The sequence below is a fragment of the Balaenoptera acutorostrata genome, chromosome 15 (assembly GCF_949987535.1).
Source record: "Balaenoptera acutorostrata chromosome 15, mBalAcu1.1, whole genome shotgun sequence".
NCBI lineage: Eukaryota > Metazoa > Chordata > Mammalia > Artiodactyla > Balaenopteridae > Balaenoptera > Balaenoptera acutorostrata.
Window position 1 is genome coordinate 37,125,856 of NC_080078.1, and position 21,385 is coordinate 37,147,240.

Genomic DNA, 21,385 nt, shown 5'->3' on the forward strand with positions numbered 1-21,385 from the left:
AAACCAACAATGACACACTCACAGCCTTAGTCTCAGTTCCCACCAAAACACAGAGCATTTCCTGTGCCTTTTCCGTTATTTCACAAGCTGCTTCTTACGTCTCCCTCTGGGCTCCAGGACAGACAGCTGTTTCTCCCCTCAGAAGCCAGACAGTTGCCTCCAGCCTCTCCTGGTCAACGCCATGGCCAAGACCCGTAGTGACCATCTGCTGTACTCCCTGGAAGAGCTGGTGCCCTATGACTTCGAGAAGTTCAAGTTCAAGCTGCAGAACACCAGCCTGGAGAAGGAGCACTCCCGGATTCCCCGGGGCCAACTCCAGACAGCCAAGCCAGTGAAGCTGGCCACTCTGCTGGTCACCCACTACGGGGAGGAGGACGCCGTGCGGCTGACCCTGCAGGTCCTGAGGGCCATCAACCAGCACCTTCTGGCAGAGGAGCTCAACAGGGCAATCAGCCCAGGTAAGTGGCCCCATGCGCCCTCCTCTCCCACTGCGACTGCTGGCTGTTTGCAGAGTGGGGTGGAAGGTGCAAGAGGGACCAGTTCGGACCAGTGCGTCCTGACTTGGGGGTTAGAAGTCCGAGGTCTGCAACAACCGCGGTGACTTCAGCCAAGCAAGTCCTTTCCCCCCTCTCTGGTCTTGGAAGCTGGAGTAAAGCTAAGGCTCAATGGCTTTTTAAAAAAAACCCCAGAAGTATGAGGTTCTGACTATGGGGCAGGATCAGGAAAGGCAGGAGCTGGATGCCTGTTGGTAGAGAATTCCTCACTTCATTTGTCATTAACACTTACCTACAGATGAGTATCTTTGGGTGAGCAAGAAACTAACCACTCCTGTCAACAGGGTTGATGGGTAATCTCATTGTTATCCACCTCATTTCAGTTTTGAGTTTTTCTCTAACACATGTTACAAAGATATTTTAAAATTCTAAAAGGACTTTCTCCTTCCTTTTCTTTTCCTTCCTTCCTTTCCTCTTTGTCTTTCTTTCTCTCCTTCCTTCTCTCTCTCCCTCTTCCTTTCTTCCTTCATCTTATCTTTCTTTCCTTTTTTCCTTCCTTATCCTTCTTCTGCTACTCTTTTGCCATAACTTTCTGATTTTATTACATTGTGATCAAAGACCTATTTGATTTCTGCTTTTAAAGACTTTTTTTTGGAGATTTGGGGTGTGGGGGGGCTAATCTGTGATCAGTTTAAAAAACTATTTTTCGACGTTTGAATTTTTCTTCTATTTCTAGACTTTAAGAATACATTAGGAATGCTTTCTATGTGCTTCTATGAGGTAGAAGAGTTTACATAACATAAAAATTCTCTGCTCTTTGAAAGAGTGATAAAGCTAAACTGTAATCTGAGTCTGGTGTAATTTGATGAGTAGAATTTTAAAATTAATTTTTTGTATTTTAAAATCGGGTTATTCATCTCTTCAGGATTTCTTACCAGTTCTTGAGCCAGTTTTCATAACACATTTTTCCTAGAAAGCCAATAGCAAAGTGTTTTAAGCAACTATAATTTTAATAAGGGCTTTTCAAACCAAAAATTAAGGTGCTAATTATAGGTTATTTTCATTTCTTTATTAAAGTAGTGGTTTTCAAATTGTATCCCAGGAAGACATTTCAGGGATTCTTTAGAATGTTAGCAAATACTTGATTCAAATTTTATTAATTGTTTAACTTACAAAACTAACAAATTCATATTAAAATGAGTCATTAACCAAATTTTAAAATATTGGAGGCCATCAGTGTGACAGTTCATGCTTGAACTCCTTTTTATGGAGACCTTGGAATTCAGCCCTTCCTGTCATTTCTGTTTAATTAAACATTGTTCTGAAATTTCCAGGCAAGCTGTCTTTTAAAAAAAATTACCATTTACACTTATCTGAGTTAGGATTTTCTTCACTTCATGAAACCAAAGGGGGAAAAAAAACCCAAAGTAAATTAGTTTCTGAAGTTTTAACTGTCCTTCATGACCCCAATTTCAATTTTTTGTGCCAATCTTTATTGACTGATAAGTGAGCTTTGTAGATCTGTAAATCGCACACAAATGTATACCAATAAACTAGGGTTTTCACTTATATATTAAGAATTCTATGTAAGACCTTATATTGGAAACAAGCTCTCCTGCCTAAAAAGTTTGAAAAGCACTATTTCAGAAATAAGATAGCAGATAATTAGTATGTTCTTATTTAATGGTAATTGACTGCTGTTGTCTAGAATGTCCTGAACTTCTCTAATTTCCAAAGGGATTCTGTCTTCTCTCCCTTCCCCCAAACCTTGAACCTGAGCACCGGACATTTTCATGCCTTTTCATCTCATTGTCTTTTCAGGGTGTCAGGTAAAAGAAAGTGACACAGACAGTTCAGCAATGTCTGGTTCCTCTGGGGAGATTAAGCCCAAGAGTCTGAAGATACCAGATGGCCTGGAAGGTGACAAGCAGCAACAAAGTGGTGACGGGGCTGGCTGCCCACCACCCATCCAGCCTGAGGCTGGAAGGGGGCCCCAGAAGAAGCCTCTGGGCCAACGGAGAGATCAGAAAGGCTCTGAAGGCCTAGATGTGCAGGGCAAGCCAGGGGCCAGGAACACAACTCTGTCTTCCAAGAGAAGCCCCTTTCCCAGCAAGCCACAGGGGGAGAAGGGGAGCAATGTGGGGGTCAGGCTGCGCAGGAACGCCAGCTCTGCAGGAAGGCTCCAAGGACTCTCCAGTGGGTCGTTTGCTGGGTCCCTGGGAAGGAAAGAATTTAAGATATCTGAAGCATATTTACCTTCAGGAAAGAAGCGACCCAAAAGTCTTGAATTTACCATTTCTCCAGGAGAGACAGAACCTCTCAACCCAGAAACTCTTCTGCTTCAAGAGAAAATGAGAAGTGAGAATCCAGGCTCAGCAGCCACTCTGAACACAGGGGCTACTGTGGCTGCAGAGAAAGGCTCCAGGAATCCAGAACACGCCATGACTCTGGAGGGGGGAGCACTCAGGAATACACTTTCCAGTGTATCATTGGCTGGAAAGAAGATCTGGGAGCATCCAGAGTCCACAGTACCTGCAGAGAAGAGTGGAACTGAGGCTCCAAAGACCTCTAAGACCTTGAAGGAGGTGGTAGGTGGTGTGCTCCATGATCCTTCAAATCCAGAAGTCCCTCCATCTTCAGGTAAGAAAGGACCTCAGAATCCAGAAGACCTGGCATCCTTAGGAATGACGACCTTTGCAGGTTTCCCCCTGCAAACCTGCTTTTATCCCCACTGTATTCATTTCACTGGATCCCTGGGTCCCCCTTGAGATCCTCCACCCTTTGAGAATCTGATGTAGGCTCTGAATTCTGAAAAATGCATATCTGCACATTTTCATAAAATGTTGCAAACATTTCAGTTAGTTAGTTCTTAGACACTCTAAAGTCCTTCTTTAGAATTCCCAAGGGCTCCATGGACCCCAGGTTGAACATCTGAGAAAGACTGGGTACAAATATCACCTCACAATACCTCATGGCAGTATGTCATGGGACTGCGATTCTGCTATTCGCCTCTCTCTGAGCAGGGAGGGAGCTGTTGGCTAAAGTCCTAGGTCTCTTTTACTAAAGAGGCAGAAATTAGGATGGTGATGGGTTGTGAATGACAGAAACGCCAAAATAACATAACTGAAACAAGATAGACATTTGTTCCTCTTTCACATAAATGACACACAGGTGGTCCAGGACAAATGTGGTACCCCATGGTCAGGAACCCAAGCTCCTGCTGCTTTTCTGCTCTACGGAGTTTGCTCTCAAGGTCGTGGTCTCAGATGGTGGCATCCTCATTCCAGGCAGCAGGATGGAGGGACAAAGAATAGTATCACTTAGGGAAGGTTTTCGGAAGTTTCTAGATGCCGCTCGTCATGCCTCCATTTACTTCCTCTTGGCCAGAATGTACAGGCACGTCGTGGGTTTGGTTCCAAACCACTGCAATAAAGCGAATATCGCAGTAAAGCAAGTCACATGAATTTTCTGGTTTCCTGGTGCATATGTTTATACTATACTATCATCTATATTAAGTGTGCAATAGCATTATGTCTAAAAAAAAAAGTACCTACCTTAACTTAAATATACTTTATTGCAAAAAAAAAACTTTATTGCTAAAAAATGTTCACCATTATCTGACAACACAGGGTTGCCACAAACCTTCATTTTGTAAAAAATGAAGTCTGTGAAGGGCAATAAAGTGAAGTGCAATGAAGTGAGGTGTGTCTGGAGTCACATGACCACATCTAACTGCAAGGGAGGCTAAGAAATGTAGTTTTTTTGGGGGGGGGGGGCGGGGAACAGCCATATGGACAGCAATCAATGCTATCACAAGGGAAGGAGGGGAAAACGGTCACTGGGGAGCTCGCAGTCTCACTTGCAGATGTGATATGAATTCCTGGGACCCTGCGAGAGGAGGTGGCAGGAGGGGACTCGTGGATTGAGTACGTTTCTATTCCTCCTGTATCTCCTGTCATTTCTGCTTTATGAATCTGTGCTATGGTCTTGGGGCAGAGCTGGTCACAGCTGTAGGTCATCACGGTGGGCTATACCCTTCAGCCTTGTAAAGTCCCCTTCTTTACTTTCACTTCATGCTTCCTGAATCTGGATGTGAGCAGTGGCCCATTCATTCCTTCATTCAACACACACTTCCCAAATGCTCACCACATGCCAGGGATTCTGCTAGGGGCTGGGGGGCTGGCCATGAGCGAGTCATCATCCCTTGGGAGCTCTACGCAAGTTATGAGCAGTCTAGGTGGTGGTTAAGTGGCAAACACCAGTCAGAATGTCTTACTATCTTTATATCACCTGTATCAGTGTACGTGCAGGAGGAAGGCATAGAATTTGTAGCAAAAGGTCTTTCTTTAGGATAAATGCCCAAGAATTCCAATCCTCAGGACTGGTATGAGATCTAGCCCTTAGCCCTCAGTCCCAGTGGCTCCTTTGCTACCTCGCTGGAGGGAAGTCGGGGGAGGACAAGCTAGGGAGAGGCCTCAGTCTAACCGAGAATGTACGTATCCCAGGCACGGACTCTCGCTAAGCTGTGATTTGCAGCATTCCTTGGTAACATCTTGGGTTTGTCACTCATGAGATTTTTCCACTGCTATGTCCCCAGGGAGGCCGCAGGACAAGGCTGTGTGTCCCCTTTGCCGTGCCCAGGAAGGAGACCCGGTTGGTGGCAGCTGCGTGCATGTTTCCTGCAGCTGCTCCGTTGCTTCTAGGGATCCTGAGGCCTCACGCGGCCACTCATCCAGCTGCCCTCGGTGCCAGGACTTGCTCCCGGGGGAGAGCCATGGAAGCCTCAAGTGGCAGGAGGGCCTGCAGATGGCCAGCCTGAGCCCCAAGTCCCTGCCACAGTGTGAGCGTCACATGAAGCAGGTCCAGCTGCTCTTCTGCGAGGACCACGGGGAACCCATCTGCCTCATCTGCGGGCTGAGTCAGGAGCACCGAGGCCACCGGGTTCGCCCCATCGAGGAGGCCGCCCTGGAATACAAGGTAGGGCTTCCTGCTTTGGGGTCCTTCTCTGCTGGGCACTTGAACACATCGGGGCTTGCTTCATTTCCCCCAAAACCCTGGGAGTTGGTGCATTGGCCAGCATCTTTGGGCTGTAAATGGCAAACACAATACAAAGCAAGCCAGCAAAGAGGGATTTACTGGTTCATGTAGCTCAGAGGTCTATGGGAATCTAGCTTCAGGTATGGCTGAATCCAGGTGCTCACAACAGGTCATTAGAAATCTTTCTCACTGCCTCTTGGCTCTGCTTCCTTTGGTGTGATGGATTCATTCTTCCTCTTTCCTGGGTACCTCTCCCTGTGCTCTTGGCTGCCTCACCCTCAGCTTTATTCCCTGAAGCAAGTTTTCCCATCTAGAGTTGGCACCAAAATGGCAGGAGCCAAGTTCAAGCTTTGACAAGTGCTCTTTTTTTCCAGGAACAAATTCAGAAGCAGCTGGGGCATCTGAAGGAGTTGAGAAAATCTGGAGAGGAGCAGAGATCGCAGGGGGATAAGAAGACAGCAAACTCCCTGGTAAGGCTAGGGTGGTCTGTGGCCAGTCTTTGCCTGGATTCACCCCTGCAGAAGGAGGGAGGGAACCGAGAGTGAGCAGGGGTCCCTGAGGTCCTGTACTGGTTCACAGGGAAGCAGAGCCGATCACATAGTTAGAATCACCTGCTCTTGGGGGGCAGGGAATAACAGGTGTCAAAGGATGAGCTTGTCCCGAGGGAAACCACCTCCAGCAAGAAGTGGCATCTCCCAGGACCCTGTCATGCTTTCTTAGACTCACCACAAAATGGTTTAGAGAAACGAATGCCAGTGGCTGTAGCTGAGGAATGGGATTGAGGAAAGGGGAGGAGAGACTTTTCAACTTTAAATACTCCTCTGTATTGTTTTTATAATTGTTGTTGTGGTCTATTGTACTTTTTTTTTCTTTACAAAAACCATGTTGATTTTTAAAATTCAAATGCTTAAAGTAGACATTTTCTTTAAAACTGTGGTTTTGCAATGCCACAGATTTCAATAAGTACAACTTAGTGGCCTTCCTGTTAAGCTGTTGTCCAGACTCGAATGCGTTAAGTTGCTCCTGTTTTCCCTGCATGCGAAGGAGCCTACCCACAGAGCCTTGATTTGTCTGGTGCATTTCTGTTGGTTGGATCCTGTCTCCCACTCTGAGTTCCAAACTTCTTCAGGGACCCACCACACTGCAGTGGGAAACAGGCAAAGATAACAAAGGGCAGAATGGGAGGAGGGTGGCATTGGTCCAGGGGTCTGACTTTTGGGAAACTCTTGAGTTGTAGTAAAATGAAAACCCTTTCCTATAATCCCAGGTGGCTTGGAACTTGTGGATGGAGCAGAGGTCAGGGGTGCCCCCCCAAGGAGGGTGAGGCAGGAGCCTGGGCTGCTCAGGGAAACCCAGGGAGACAAGAGGGTCCAGCCTTCCCTTAAGATACAGTGTCACGGGCTCTGTGGAAAGGAGATGCTGTTTTCAGGCCTTTGCCTTCTACTCCTCCTTTTTTCAATAATTAAAAGAAAATTTTTTAATCATAGGGAAGGGGTAGGGAAAGCTCTTCTTTATAGCAGAAAGCCAGATAAAACAAGTATAGAAGAATAATTGAATTAGAAAATTTCCACTATACAATTGACACCGACAGGGATCAGCAACAGATACTAAAATTTTTAGAGAAAATCGTTAGAGAACGGGATATTTACACACTCTCAAAGTACCACTCCCCAAATTACTTAGGAATTATAAAGGAAATAATATATATTTACAGTAGCGATATCTGGTAGACGCTTCCTTAACCAAGCATCAATCCTAGTATGACTATAATGGTGATGGCAAACTGGACAGTCTTTGCCTCCCAGTGGGGTATGCTAGAAAGAGCATGGCATTAGGTCTATGGTATTCTTGCCCCAAATGTTTCTCCTGAATTTAATCATGAGCAAAATTATAGAATTTTAGAATATAGGCCATTGAATGAGACAACTGACCTGTCCTCTTAAAAAAAAGTCCACGTTACTGCCATCAACAACAACAAGAAGTGTTCCAGACTCCATGTTTAGGAACATCACATTGGAAACTTGAAACTGGCCACGGTGGGAATATCAACACCACAGAAATGGCAAACGCCACAGCCCAGCCTTGATTGATTGTTTTGTTGATGGTCTAGACTTAGAAAGTGTTGGAGAAAGTGTGACTCGTGCAGACCAGATGCACAGGTGCATGTCTGTGGTGCTGCATTCTAAAGACTGAGAGAACACTCTTCCGCACCAGAAACCCAGGACTTGATTCAGCAGGGTTGCTGATGTCACAGAGGAAGGAGTGAGGTTCCACACACATCGAGTTTATAGTCTCACTCCTTAATTACAAGAAAATACCAAGCAACATCAGAACCACTCTCGAATGTCGACTAAGGGACTACGGTGGGCGGGGGAACAGGAGCCGGGCAAACATCCACGAAGCATCCTGTGAGGCCCTGGCCTCTCTGGAATTTACACCAGAGTTCTGTCCACTAGTATTTTTTGTTAATTGTGTATCAGTTTAGCTAATAAATGAATGTGCCCATATTAAAAACAACAACGACAAAAGGTGAAGAAACTTTTTTGGTTCAAAAGAACTAAAGACTTAATCCTGTCCTTTTGAGCCAAAAATGAGATTTCTTCTGTCCAGTCCTAGTAGATCTGAAGGGCCCTCTCCCTCCTTGGAGGAAGGAAAGATGCCCTAGAGCCACTTCACATGTCCACAGAAGCTTTTTAGTGATGATGAGAAAGAGGACGGCAGAGGAGGTCATGGTTGGCCAGTGTGCAAGAGTATTGGAAGTCAAGTTCACTTGCGTTCAAATAGATGGACTGATTGACCCCTTTCAGGGCAGTCTGAGACTGTCGGGGAGTTGAGAGAACTCTCCCTCCTGGAGACTTTGTGGTCCTGACCTTGTCTGTTTATGACTCCAGACATATGCAATCCTCACGCTGCCTTTCAAGGAAGGAAGAAGGTGACACCAGTTATCTTAGTGTTCTGGGGCTGCCCTAACAAAGTACCATAAACTGGGCGGCTTAAACCACAGAAATGTATGCCTCCCACAGTTCTGGAGGCAAGGTGTTGGCAGAGCTGCTTCCTTCTGAGGGCCGTGAGGGAAGGCTGCTCCAAGGCCTCTCTCCTTAGCTTTTAGGTGTCTCCTTCCCCCTGTGTCTCTTTACATGGCATTCTCCATGTGTGTGTATCTGTGTCCAAATTTCCCCACTCCAGTGGCCCACCCCACTCCAGCACGACCTCATCTTAACTAATTGCATCCTCAATGACCCTATTTCCAAATAAGATCATACACTCAGGTACTGGGGTTAGGACTTATAACACATACATTTTGGAGGGGACACAATTCAATCTATTTTACCAGGTTTTAGGGCATTTTCCAAAAGCCTACCTGTTCTGGAAGGTTCCAGCCCATTTTGCCTCCTACTCTGGAATTCAGGCCTCCAAGAGGCTGAGGAAGCCTGCTCTTACCCACCTCCAGGAGGTGGGCTTCTGCGGGTTCCCTGGGCACACACGTCTACCTCACCGCATAGGCCCCTACACCTCCCTGACTTCTGTTCCCCAGAAACAAGCTGAAACCCAGAAGCAGAGAATCCAGTACCAGTTGGAGCAGTTATGCCAGTTTTTAGAGCAGCAAGAGCAGCTCTTTGTGGCCTGTCTGGAGGAGCTGGGCCAGACCATTGGCCAAGTCAGGGAGACATATGGCACCCGGGTGACAAGGGACATCGCCCTTCTTGACAAGCTGATTGGGGAGCTGGAGGCCAAGCAGTGCCAGCCGGAATGGGAGCTTATGAAGGTAAGTGTGGCTGGGTCTGGCCTTCCCCCATCCACTGTGCACAGTAGGGTGACATGGGCTCCCAGCACTGCCATCAGCTCTGCCCAAGCCAGTGGGTAAGGCCCTTAGGGCCGGGGGTGGGATTTGGTCTTGGTGACCCACAATGCCCAGGCCCCTTCAATGAATTCTCAGGAACCCAGGATGGCCCAGTATCTAGGGGATCCCGTGACATCTCCCAGAAGAGATCAGCAGAGTTTGGGTACAGTTATGTGCAGGCCCCAGCAGGGGTGCCACCTCAGCAGATTAGAATTAGAACTGGGGAGAGGTGCCCCATTTTTGCTGACACTGTGGGGCTGGGAGCCCAGGAGGAGAGGCCAGGAGTCAGCACAGCCCCTATGAGACTGATAATAGAGAACTTCCCTCTTTTCTCTCCTAGAACATCGGAGTCACCCTGCACAGGTACCAAGAGGTCCCCTGATGATCCCTTGGGTGTCCTGCAGGAAGCATTTGGGGAGGCAGACCTAGGAGGGTGATGATCCCAACCCGGGGCCTGTGGCTCCTCCCTGGGTCCTCCCCTCTCCTGCAGCTTCCAAAGGTGAAGGCCTTTCTGGACTTGTGTAGCAAGAATGGGAGCACAGTCAGGAGGGGGAGCATGGGGTCAAAGACTGGACCAAATGAACATGGCCTGTTGTGTGGTGGTGGCTTCATAAGAACCCCCCCCAACAGACTGTGTCCCATGCAATTCGCCTTATGAAAACTGTTCCTGCAGGAGTGCTTGTGGCCACAGCGAGGGAAGCACTTTCCAGGAGTGGATCTGCTAAGCCCAGTAGGCAGGGGAAGGGAGGGAAGAGGAGGGGAGGGAAGGGGAGGGGAAGGGAGGGGAAGAGGCTGGACCTTCCAATCGCCTGGGGGAGCTTTACAAAACCCTGACATCCAGGTCCTGGCAGACAAATTAAACCTGAATCTTCAGGAGTACAACCCAGGCATCAATTTTTAAAAGTATTTTTTTGGTGGTAAAATATACATAACAAAATTTACCATTTTAACCATTTAAAAATGTACAGTTCAGTGGCTTTAAGTACATTCGCATTGTTGTGCAACCATCACCATGATCTATCCCCAGAATTTTCTCATCTTCCCAAATGGAAACTCCCTACCATTAAACAACTCCCCAATCTCCCCTACCCCAACCCTTGGCAACCACCATTCTACTCTCCGTCTATATGAATCTGACTACTCTAACTACATCATATAAGTGGAATCATACAATATTTGTGTTTTTGTGTCTGACCTACCTCACTTAGCATAATGTCTTCAAGGTTCATTCATGTTGTAGAATTGCCAGAATTCCATTCCTTTATTTATTTATTTATTTATTTATTTATTTATTTATTTATTTATTTATGACTGTGTTGAGTCTTCGTTTCTGCGCGAGGGCTTTCTCTAGTTGCGGCAAGTGGGGACCACTCTTCATCGCGGTGCGCGGGCCTCTCACCATCGCGGCCTCTCTTGTTGCGGAGCACAGGCTCCAGACACGCAGGCTCAGTAATTGTGGCTCACGGGCCCAGTTGCTCCGTGGCATGTGGGATCTTCCCAGACCAGGGCTCGAACCCGTGTCCCCTGCATTGGCAGGCAGATTCTCAACCACTGCGCCACCAGGGAAGCCCTCCATTCCTTTTTAAGGCTGAATAATATTCCATCATGTGTATATACATTTTGTTTATCTATTCATCCATCAGTGGATACTAGGTTGCTTCTACCTTTTGGCTACTGTGAATGATGCTGCTATGAATATCGGCATACCTATATTTGTTTGAGTCCTGCTTTCACTTCTTTTGGGTATATCCCCAGAAGTGGAATTGCTGTATCATACAGTAATTCTATGTTTAGGTTTTTGAGGAACTAGAGTACTATCTCCCATGATGTCTACACCATTTTACATTCCCACCAGCAATGCTCAAGGGTTCCAATTTCTCCATATCCTTGCTAACACTTGTTATTTTTTATTTTTTTTAAATAGTAGCCATCCTAATGGCTGTGAAGTGGTATCTCATTGTGTTTATTTTTCTCACTTAATATCATTTTTATTTCAATAGAAAGAAAAAGACTCAGGGAAGTGTAATTAATTTGACATAGGTAATTCTGGGCTGAGCATTTCAACATCAGTACCACTTTATGGCCATTATCAAAACTCACTGTGATTTTGATATCAGTGGTTTTTAAAACTCCCCCAGGTGATGCCACTCCATGGCCAGAGTTGAGGACCAGTGTTTAGAACTTGAAGCCCAGGGAGAACTTTCTTTGCGAAGCCAAGGCTGGACTGGGTGTGCCCTGTGGAGGCTGCACCTCCCTTCCAGCTCATGAGACCTTGGGCTACCCCCATGCTCCAGTCCTCTTTGGCCAACGATCTTTTGTCTCTAGGGCCAAGAAGGTGACTATCCCTGAGCTGTGGGCCACCCCTCCAGAGGTGAAAGAAAAGATCCACCTGCTCTACCAGAAATCACAGTTTGTGGAGAAGCGCATGAGGCACTTCTTGGGTAGGTGGGCTTGTGGGAAGATGGGAGGCGCCTGCTCACCTCCTCCCTGAGAGCCACGTAGCCTGGAGCCCCCTGGTGTCCCTTCTCCATCCCCCATGGCCTTTCTGACTCTGCCTTCAGCCCCTCCCAGATCTGTCCCTATCCGGGAAACTAACTCAAACTCCTTCTCCTTTTAGAAACCCTGCGTTCAGAAATGGAAATGTTCAACGGTGAGTCCGGTGGTGGTAGTATGTGTTGGCCAGGGATTACGGCAATTTTCCCTTGTGCTGTTGATTTCTGGGAATTATTTAGAAAAGAGAAAACACCTGTAACAAAGGTGGGAGAAAAGTCATGACAAGTCCTCACAGGCTCTGTGCCAGGGTCGTTGGCTGTCAACTCACCAGAGCACAGAGTATCCAAGGCAGGCCTGTGTACCAGAGAGGAATGGGGTTATATCCAAGCAGAGGAAGCCATGTCCTGAGCAGGGAGAGGGAGTCACTGTCTTTCCTTGTTGTGGGGACCAGGGTAGATTTAGCCCTCTGAATGGGAATGCTCAGGATTTTTCCCATCTCCTTTTCTCTGTAGTTCCAGAACTGACTGGTGGTCAGGCACCCTGAGGCAAGTAGACTTGGCCTGCTGGGTCCCTGTGCTGTCCCCCGGTGCATTCCAGAAGAACGACCCTGTCCACGTTTCTTGGATGTGGGGAGAACCCTGTGGGGATGTTGCCCATGGACCTCAAGCTAGGAATTCTAATTCTCTCTGCAGTTAATGTGATTCTGGAAGCAGAAGCTGCCCACCCCAACCTCATCTTTCATCTTCTCTGATGACTTGAAGAGTGTGAAACTTGGAAAAAAAGTGGGACCGTCTACCTGCTAGTCCAGAAAGATTCTATAGCTGAATCATTGCCCTGGGCTCTCTGAGTTTGCTCTCTAGCTGCCATTACTGAGAAGTGAAGGTGGGAGACAAGACAGGGTGGGTCCTGGGTGTCTGCAAGGCAGCCACGAGCAGCAAGGAGAATATGGCTCTCTCACCAGAGAATGGTTATTGGGTAGAAATGATGATGAAGTAAAATGAGTGCCAGGCGTCCAGATTTCCCTCCACCCGGATGAGGGAGCCCCCCAGGCATGTGGGCATCTTCCTGAACTACAAGACTGGGGACATTTCCTTTTACACTGTGACAGCCAAATCCCACATCTCAACATCCACTGGCTTCTTTTCCTCTGGGCCCCTTCAACCTATCTTCAGCCCCAGGACACATGATGGAGAGAACATGGATCCTCTGAATATCCATCCAGTGGGTGGCCAGGGGCCTCACTGAATATCCAACACTTTGCATCTTTCTTCAGGCTCCTGCCCTGTATCTTGAATCCATACATTCAACAGTCATTATTGAACACCTACTGGGTTCCAGCTGCTGTGGGGAATATAATCAATAAGAGAATAGGCCCTGTGCTCAAGGAGCTTATGGAACAGAAGCAGAAGTAAGCTGGGTAAACAAATATTGGTAAACCAAGGGTAAAGAGAACACATATATTGATGACATGCCATGGATTTCAGAGAAGGAAGCACACAGCTGTTGCTTAATAAATCCTTGTATGAATTAGCACCCTAAGATACTCCTGAGACAGAGAGCCCACCCTCGTTTTCCCTCAGGACTCCATGGCAAGGATGTGTTCCCTCATTCTATCCTCCCTTTTTTTTTTATATAAATAAAATTATTTATGAATAATAACATCATAGAGCTTACAAAAATGATCATTAACCATAACTTTTTAATTTTACAAATGAGAGTTTTGAGGCCTGGAATTAATGCATTTTGTTCATTTACTTATTTTTCTACCAGTGTTTGGGGACTGATTTTGGGCTAAAAGCAGCACCAGCTGCTGAGGTTACAGAGAGAGCAAGATAAAATTTCTGCCTTTTAGTGAAAACCTTAACTGTAGTAAGGATCTGAGCAGTAAATGTATAAGCCCAGAGCAACATAGGTACTAAAATATAAATATATATTGGAACAATATGTGAGCATATTACAAGTAGTAACTGAATAGAGGATTCTGAGAGAATTTCACAGAGTATTTTAAGTGAGTCTTAATGACTAAGAATTATTTTGAAAAGGAGTGGTGAAAAGGCTTTTTAAGTGAAGAATGGCATATGAAGTGTCACAATATGAAGCAGCATGAGATTTACAGTTTAAAGCGCTTGATGGGTTTTTGATGGTATGTCAGTGTGGTATGAGAATGGAAACTCAAGACTCATATTGTCAAGAGCCTTATGCACTATGCATAGGAATTTGGACTTCATTGTGCTGTCAGGGAGAGCTAGTAAAGTGTTTCAGGGAGGCCAAATAGAGGTTAAGTGGCTTGTTATCATTCACAGGAAGTAGAGTTAAAGTCATGATTGAAATCCAATGTTCTTGTTCTTGTTAACAAGTAGACTATAATAAGAGTATAATATATAATAATAATATTTATTATACATTTACTGTGTGTTTAGTTCCATGTTTTTATTTTAGTTAATCACCATAAAGCTATGGAATAGAGAAGAATTCTGCCTAGAATGACTTGCTGATTATAAGTAGGAAAAAATACTTTTGAGCCACTACGCTTTGATATTTGACCAAACCCTGTATATGTCTGCAGTTTCTATTTGCCTGAGAACTGGAAGAGTGAGTAAAAACAGCTATACCTTTATCACTTCAGGAAACTGAGAGATGATTTTGTGAATCTGTAATAAAACCCATTAAACTATCAAGACTTCTCATCTAGATTAGAGTAGGTGGTAAGGGAAAAAAAATCGTTTATGGACAGAAAAAGACCTTGAAAAAAATCACATGAATGCCTTCAATAAGTCATTACATAGACCAAAACCATGCCGATGTCAGTCCATATCATGCTGGAGCCACCACAGAGCATCAGAGTTTAGGGTACAGGGAAGCAGGAAGAGAATGTCGGCCTACAGGGCAACAGTGAAAGATTTTAGTATCCACCGAGGAGACGGGATGAACCATTTTGAGACTCTGCCAGGGGTAGGAGGGCTTTTATAGGGTGAGATTAAGACGACTTTGCTTGTATTGTTTTCTCTAGTGGGTGTCTAAACTACTATTAATAAGATCCATAGTTTTGGTTATATTCTCCAAGGTTGCAGTGGAAATCAGAAAGCTATAAGACAGTTGAGTTTGGCTAAGTGAAAATTACCAATTATACTCAGAAAAGAGGAGAGGAAGCAGTATGAGACCATTAGTTAAGTGCCACAAATATGACTTCCTTTAGTTGAGCATTTCTATCTCATTTATTGTTAAAAATGTCTTTTGAAGTCTCAAGATGAAAAATCACTTAGAAGCAGAAATCATTTTTAGGGCTTCCCTGGTGGCGCAGTGGTTGAAAACCCGCCTGCCAATGCAGGGGACACGGGTTAAAGCCCTGGTTCGGGAAGATCCCACTTGCCGCGGAGCAACTAAGCCCGTGCGCCACAACTACTGAGCCTGCGCTCTAGAGCCCGCAAGCCACAACTACTGAAGCCCATGCGCCTAGAGCCCGTGCTCTGCAACGAGAAGCCACCGCGATGAGAAGCCCATGCACCACAAAGAAGAGTAGCCCCCGCTCACCACAACTAGAGAAAAGCCCGCACGCAGCAACGAAGGCCCGACACAGCCAAAAATAAATAAATAAATAATTTTTTAAAAAAACTTTAAAAAAGAAATCATTTTTAACAGAGTCAATGATTAAGCCTACGGGTACTAACAAAGCCTTTTATTACAAAGAGTCTGGTATATAAGATGGTATTCTCTGTAGTATATTTTTTCTATAGATCTAAAGGACTAATCATTTCAGCAAAGGCTGGAACTCTAAAGCACTAGAATTTGTTTTGATCATATATTGCATTACTGTTAAATGCCCAGGCAATAAAAGTTATCCATTCTGTCTTCCTGGAATATTAAATTGATGGAAGAACTGAATTTTCGTAGAATGTTCATCTGTTTGATGTTACACTGTCAGGTGTGTGCATTTAAAAGTGACCTTCTGGGGCTTCCCTGGTGGTGCAGTGGCTAAGAATCCCCCTGCCAACGCAGGGGACACGGGTTCGAGCCCTGGTCCGGGAAGATCCCACATGCCACAGAGCAACTAAGCCCGTGCTCCACAACTACTGAGCCTGCGCTCTAGAGCCCACGAGCCACAACTACGGAAGCCTGCATGCCTAGAGCCCATGCTCTGCAACAAGAGAAGCCACCGCAATGAGAAGCCCGTGCACCGCAATGAAGAGTAGCCCCCGCTCGCCACAACTAGAGAAAGCCTGTGCACAGCAATGAAGACCCACCGCAGCCAAAATAAATAAATAAATAAATAAAATAATTTTAAAAAAAAAGTGACCTTCTGTGCACTCACATTATGGATACTGCCCAGTAATATTCTGTTTGCTTAGAGGGAAGAAGGATGACACCTCTATATGCTCCTAGTTTTGTTTATTTTTTAAACTTAAAAAAAAAAAATTTATTTATTTATTTATTTATTTATGGCTGCATTGGGTCTTCGTTGCTGCACACAGGCTTTCTCTAGTTGTGGCAAGTGGGGGCTACTGTTCGTTGTGGTGCACGGGCTTCTCATTGCGGTGGCTTCTTTTGTTGCGGAGCATGGGCTCTAGGCGCATGGGCTTCAGTAGTTGTAGCATGCAGGCTCAGTAGTTGTGGCTCGTGGGCTCTAGAGTGCAGGCTCAGTAGTTATGGTGCACGGGCTTAGTTGCTTCATGGCATGTGGAGTCTTCCCGGACCAGGGCTGGAACCCGTGTCCCCTGCATTGGTAGGCGGATTCTTAACCACTGCACCACCAGGGAAGTCCCTATATGCTCCTAGTTTTTCTCCAGATTTCTCCTGTTTTTCTGGAACTGGGGGTTAGTGCACTGGGTTAACCCAATTCTGGTCTTTCAACATTTTCCTGTTGGCAGGCTATAATCAGAGTCAACCTGCCTGCATCTCCAAAAACTGCTCTGATTATCCTCACCTCCCAAAGGAACAGAAACAAGACACTTTAGGGTTTTGAGGATTTTATACAATTCACCTATCAAGTTTCTATCGATAGAGCTACTACCTAGCTAGTGAGCTAGTCTTTGAGGAGCTGCCTTGTTAGAACTTCAGGGATATTATACTAATGGCTAAGACAAATCACTTGGAAAAATATCCTTAACACATAACTTTATGGCCAGACTAAATATCTGTCCTATGAATAGTCAGAAGGAGATAAGACAGTGGAGAGAGGAAGATTAGAGAAAGAATGAGAGATGAAGCAAAGGGAGACAGAGAGGAAGTTTAAATCAAGTTGATTTATGGGATATCCTCCCTGTCTTGAGGACTTAGGAAGCCTTAGGAAAAAACAAGCAGACTGGATTATTATAAATCACTTTTGTACCTGTATTAATGAACTGTGGTTCTTAGAATTATTGGCTGGGCCCCATAAATAAATCCATTAGAAAATGTAGTTGTAACTGCATTTGTTGTCACTCAGTTGATTACTGTGAGATCCCACTTCCCTACAGGAGACCAAGAAAGAGATGGGGCTGCTGTCATGGAAAAACATTTGACACACATCCCAAGTGTCAGATTATTCTGTAACGAGCTATATCTGCAAATCTGTGGGCCTGTGGAATATTAGGTGTTTTAGTTCACAGATGTCCCTCTATCATCCTCCATTTAAAGAGACATAAAGAGAGGGGGGAGGGAGAGGGATGGACTAGGAGTTTGGGGTTAGCAGATGCAAACTATTACATTTAGAATGGATAAACAACAAGGTCCTACTGTATAGCACAGGGAACTATATCCAATCTCCTGGGATAAACCATAATGGAAAAGAATATTTAAAAAAGAATATATATGTGTATAACTGAGTCACACTGCTGTACAGCAGAAATTAGCACAACAGTGTAAATCAACTATCCTTCAATTTTAAAAAATTGCCACACACACACACACACACACAAACAATAAAGAGACATAGAGAGGGATGTAAGAGAAAAGGAGGATTGGGAATTCCCTAGCAGTCCAGTGGTTAGGGCTCCATGCTTCCACTGCAGGGGGCATGAGTTTGATCCCTGGTTGGGGAACTAAGATCCAGCATGCCACATGGCACGGCCAAGAAAAAAAAAAAGGAAAGAAAAAAGGAGGATCAAATGAAGATTGAACCCCAAACTCCTCCTACCCCAACTTCTCTTCCCATCTTCACACTACAGCCTAGATTGGACTTAGGTTCTCCATGGTTGTTGATCAGAGCACAAAACACATGCTTCGCTTTCTTCATGGAGCTTTGTTCTACATGCATAATCCACATGCTGGCACAGCTCACGTTCCCTATTTGTTTAGCCGTTCCCTACGGTTGGCCATTTGTTGTTGCCAATTCTCCCTTGCTATCGTTCCAGAAACAGCTTGGTGTATATATATATATATATTTTTATTTTTTGGTGTACATTTTTTGCCACCTCCTCCCCATACACATATTTTTTCTCCTGTTATTCCTAAAATTGTTCCAGAATGTGAGCTAATTGATAACACTTGCAGTAGTTGGCCATACAATATTTTGGAAAGAATGTTTCACGCCCAAAGCAATGTTTGCCGTTTAAAATTTTTGCTGATATAATAGAGATGTAATGAGGTTTTACCTGTGTTTTAATTTATTTAATTACCTGCTGAGGCTATGAATTTTTCCATGTGTATTTCTACTTTTTTGCTTCATTCTGTCAACACACATATTTGATAAACAACTATAATAGTAATAGAAAAGAGTTTTATTCAAGCCAAACTGAGGACTACAGCCTGGAATATACAGATTTAAGAAGCACCTGAATTGTGTTCCATCAGACTACAAAATGGGGGAGGCTCGTACAGGCAAAAACCGCAAAGCTACATATGTTGTTTGTCAAGAACTACAATTGAGGACTTCCCTGGTGGCGCAGTGGTTAAGAATCTGCCTGCCAATGCAGGGGACATGGGTTCGAGCCCTGCTCCGGGAAGATCCCACATGCCTTGGCGCAACTAAGCCCGTGCGCCACAACTACTGAGCCTGCTCTCTACAGCCCGTGTACCACAACTACTGAAGCTCGCGTGCCTAGAGCCCACACTCTACAACAAGAGAAGCCACCGCAATGAGAAGCCCGCGCACTGCAACGAAGAGTAGCCCTGCTCGCCACAACTAGAGAAAGCCCGCATGCAGCGACAAAGACTCAATGCAGCCAAAAATTAAAAAAAAAAGAACTACAATTGAAGCTGGCAAGAAGTAAGAGTGCTTTTTAAGTATGGACTGGTTGGGGTCCAAAATAGTTGCAAAGTTACAAGGGGAAACGTTGGACCATTAGGTTGCAGCTGGCAGCTATAGCAGATACTGTTTTGAAAATGGCTTGTGGTATCCTTGAGTTTGATACAGTTCAGAAAATTCAGGGTCTCAATGATGCAGGCACATGTCTGAAACTACATCTCAATTGCCACCCGGCTCTATTTTTCTTTTAATATTTATTTTTTAATTTATTTTGGCTGCACTGGATCTTTACTTGCAGCATGCAGGCTTCTTAGTTGCAGCATGCATGCAGGATTTAGTTCCCCAAACAGGGATCAAACCCAGGCCCCTTGCATTGGGAGGGTGGAGTCTTACCCACTGGACCACCAGACAAGTCCCACCTGGCTCTATTTTGGATACCTGAACCACAGTTTTATATCTTGTCAGAACAAAGAAGAAACATCAAACATGACAGAGGTACATTCCTTCAAGGTTTCAAAAGGGACAGATCAGCATGCACACAGCTAGTTAGCATGACCTTGGTGTCTGGGAAGAGAACTTCATCTTCAAAGGAGTACCAGCATTGGCATCATGGGGGCGGGGAAGGGGGGGCATTTATCCCTATCTTCAAAGTGGACATTCTAAACAATCTAGTAACTGTATTCCTTTTTCTTTTTTCAAATGGTTAAAGCAGATGTATAATGTATGTTTGACAGGCCATAAGACAGGCCTGTTCTAGTTAGTATAAAGGTCAAGCCAAATCACGTATAAGCCAGAATGACTTCCCTATACTTCAACATGTGAAAATTGCTTCCATCAAGTCTATAAAAATGGTACAGGTCCTTTAACTACTTGCCATGTGGACTCTAGATTTTGAACTTAGTTGTCTGTAGTACTTCTTCATAGGTATTTTACATACTAAACATTTGTATTTGTAGGACATAATTTTCCCCGTCTGGTGGTCTTTTTTAATTGAGATATAATTCTCATAGCATAAAATTCACCCTTTTAAATACACAACTAAGTGGCTTTTAGTATATCCACCATGTGTACAAACATCACCACTAATTCCAGAACATTTTTATCACCCCCAAAACAAACCCTGCACCGCTCAGCATTCACTTGCTATTCCCGTCTGCCCCCGGCCCCTGGCAACCACTAACCTTTTTCTCTCTATGGATTTGCCTATTCTGGACATTTCACATAAGAATCACACAAAGTCTTGTGTCACCAGGTTCTTTGGCTTAGCACAATGTTTCAGAGTTCATCCATGTCGCAGCATGTACCACTGCTTTGTTCCTTTTTTACTGCTAACTAATAACCCATTATATGGATATACTATATCTTGTTAATCTGTTCAATAGACAGGTTGTTTCTACTTTTCAGCTATTATGAATAATGCTGCTATTCAGGTACAAGTTTTCACTTCTCTTGGGTTTATACCTAGGAATGGAATTGTTGGATCCTATAGTAATTCTATGTTAACATTTTGAAAGACTGCCAAACTGTTTCCAAAGTGGCTAAGCATCTTTTTATTCTTTCTTTTCTTTCCTTCCTTCCCTTCCTTTTCTCCCTTCCTCCCTTTCTCTCTCTTTCTGTCTGCCGCACTGCATGAAGGGGCATGCAGGATCTTAGTTCCCCAACCAGGGATGGAACCCATGCCCACTGCAGTGGAAGCACAGACTCCTAACGACTGAAACACCAGGGAATTCCCACTAAGCATCTTTTCAAATGTTAATGATCATTTAGTTTTCCTCCTGTTCGGAATGACTTCATAGCTTTTGCCTTAGTCTTTGGTCAGTTAGCAGGAGCTCTTTGTATGCTGGGAATGCCTTAGTCTTTATCTGGTTTATCTTCTACAATTATGTCCCAGTCTACTGCTTGATTTTATTAATATTGTTTTCTAAAGTTTTTTTTTAAATACAGTCACACAAGCTTATATTTTACTTTAAGGCACCTCAGTTTCCTATTTTGCCTCAATATTAAACTTAACCTTCTCTTAAGTGTTCTTTCATTGGCTATTAAATTCCATCTTTTTGTATGTAGTGTAAAGACAAGAGCCTTTTTTCCCAGAAGAATAGACAATTTCTGCTAGCACCAAGTTAAATGCTATCCTTGCATACAGGTCGACATATATTCAGATCAATTTTGGCTATACTGTTCTATTTATTCACGCATAGTTCAAACTACACTGCTTTGATTATAAAGGTTTTTTTCCGTAATTTTGATGTCCGGAAAGACAGGTATTCGTTTTGGTTTTTTTTTAAGTTTTGTTGCCACAGTTTTTTCTTTCTTTCTTACTTACTTACTTACTTACTTATTTATTTATTTATTTATTTA

General features: G+C 44.5%; 1 protein-coding gene and 1 long non-coding RNA gene across 2 annotated transcripts in view; one reads left to right on the plus strand and one right to left on the minus strand.

Moving 5' to 3' along the window:
- MEFV (MEFV innate immunity regulator, pyrin) overlaps nt 1–13,060 on the plus strand; it is an 18,491-nt gene extending 5,431 nt beyond the window's left edge. The window contains exons 2-10 of the mRNA XM_057529879.1: nt 118–458; nt 2,316–3,134; nt 5,092–5,471; nt 5,906–6,001; nt 9,067–9,297; nt 9,713–9,735; nt 11,698–11,813; nt 11,990–12,022; nt 12,378–13,060. Of these exons, the coding sequence (XP_057385862.1) occupies nt 182–458; nt 2,316–3,134; nt 5,092–5,471; nt 5,906–6,001; nt 9,067–9,297; nt 9,713–9,735; nt 11,698–11,813; nt 11,990–12,022; nt 12,378–12,409 (2,007 nt within the window). The 5' untranslated portion in view covers nt 118–181 and the 3' untranslated portion in view covers nt 12,410–13,060. The remainder of the gene's footprint in view (nt 1–117; nt 459–2,315; nt 3,135–5,091; nt 5,472–5,905; nt 6,002–9,066; nt 9,298–9,712; nt 9,736–11,697; nt 11,814–11,989; nt 12,023–12,377) is intronic.
- LOC130704940 (uncharacterized) overlaps nt 1–21,385 on the minus strand; it is a 26,188-nt gene that overhangs the window by 3,650 nt on the left and 1,153 nt on the right. The window contains exon 2 of the long non-coding RNA XR_009005494.1: nt 2,751–3,917. This is a non-coding gene — a long non-coding RNA (uncharacterized LOC130704940). The remainder of the gene's footprint in view (nt 1–2,750; nt 3,918–21,385) is intronic.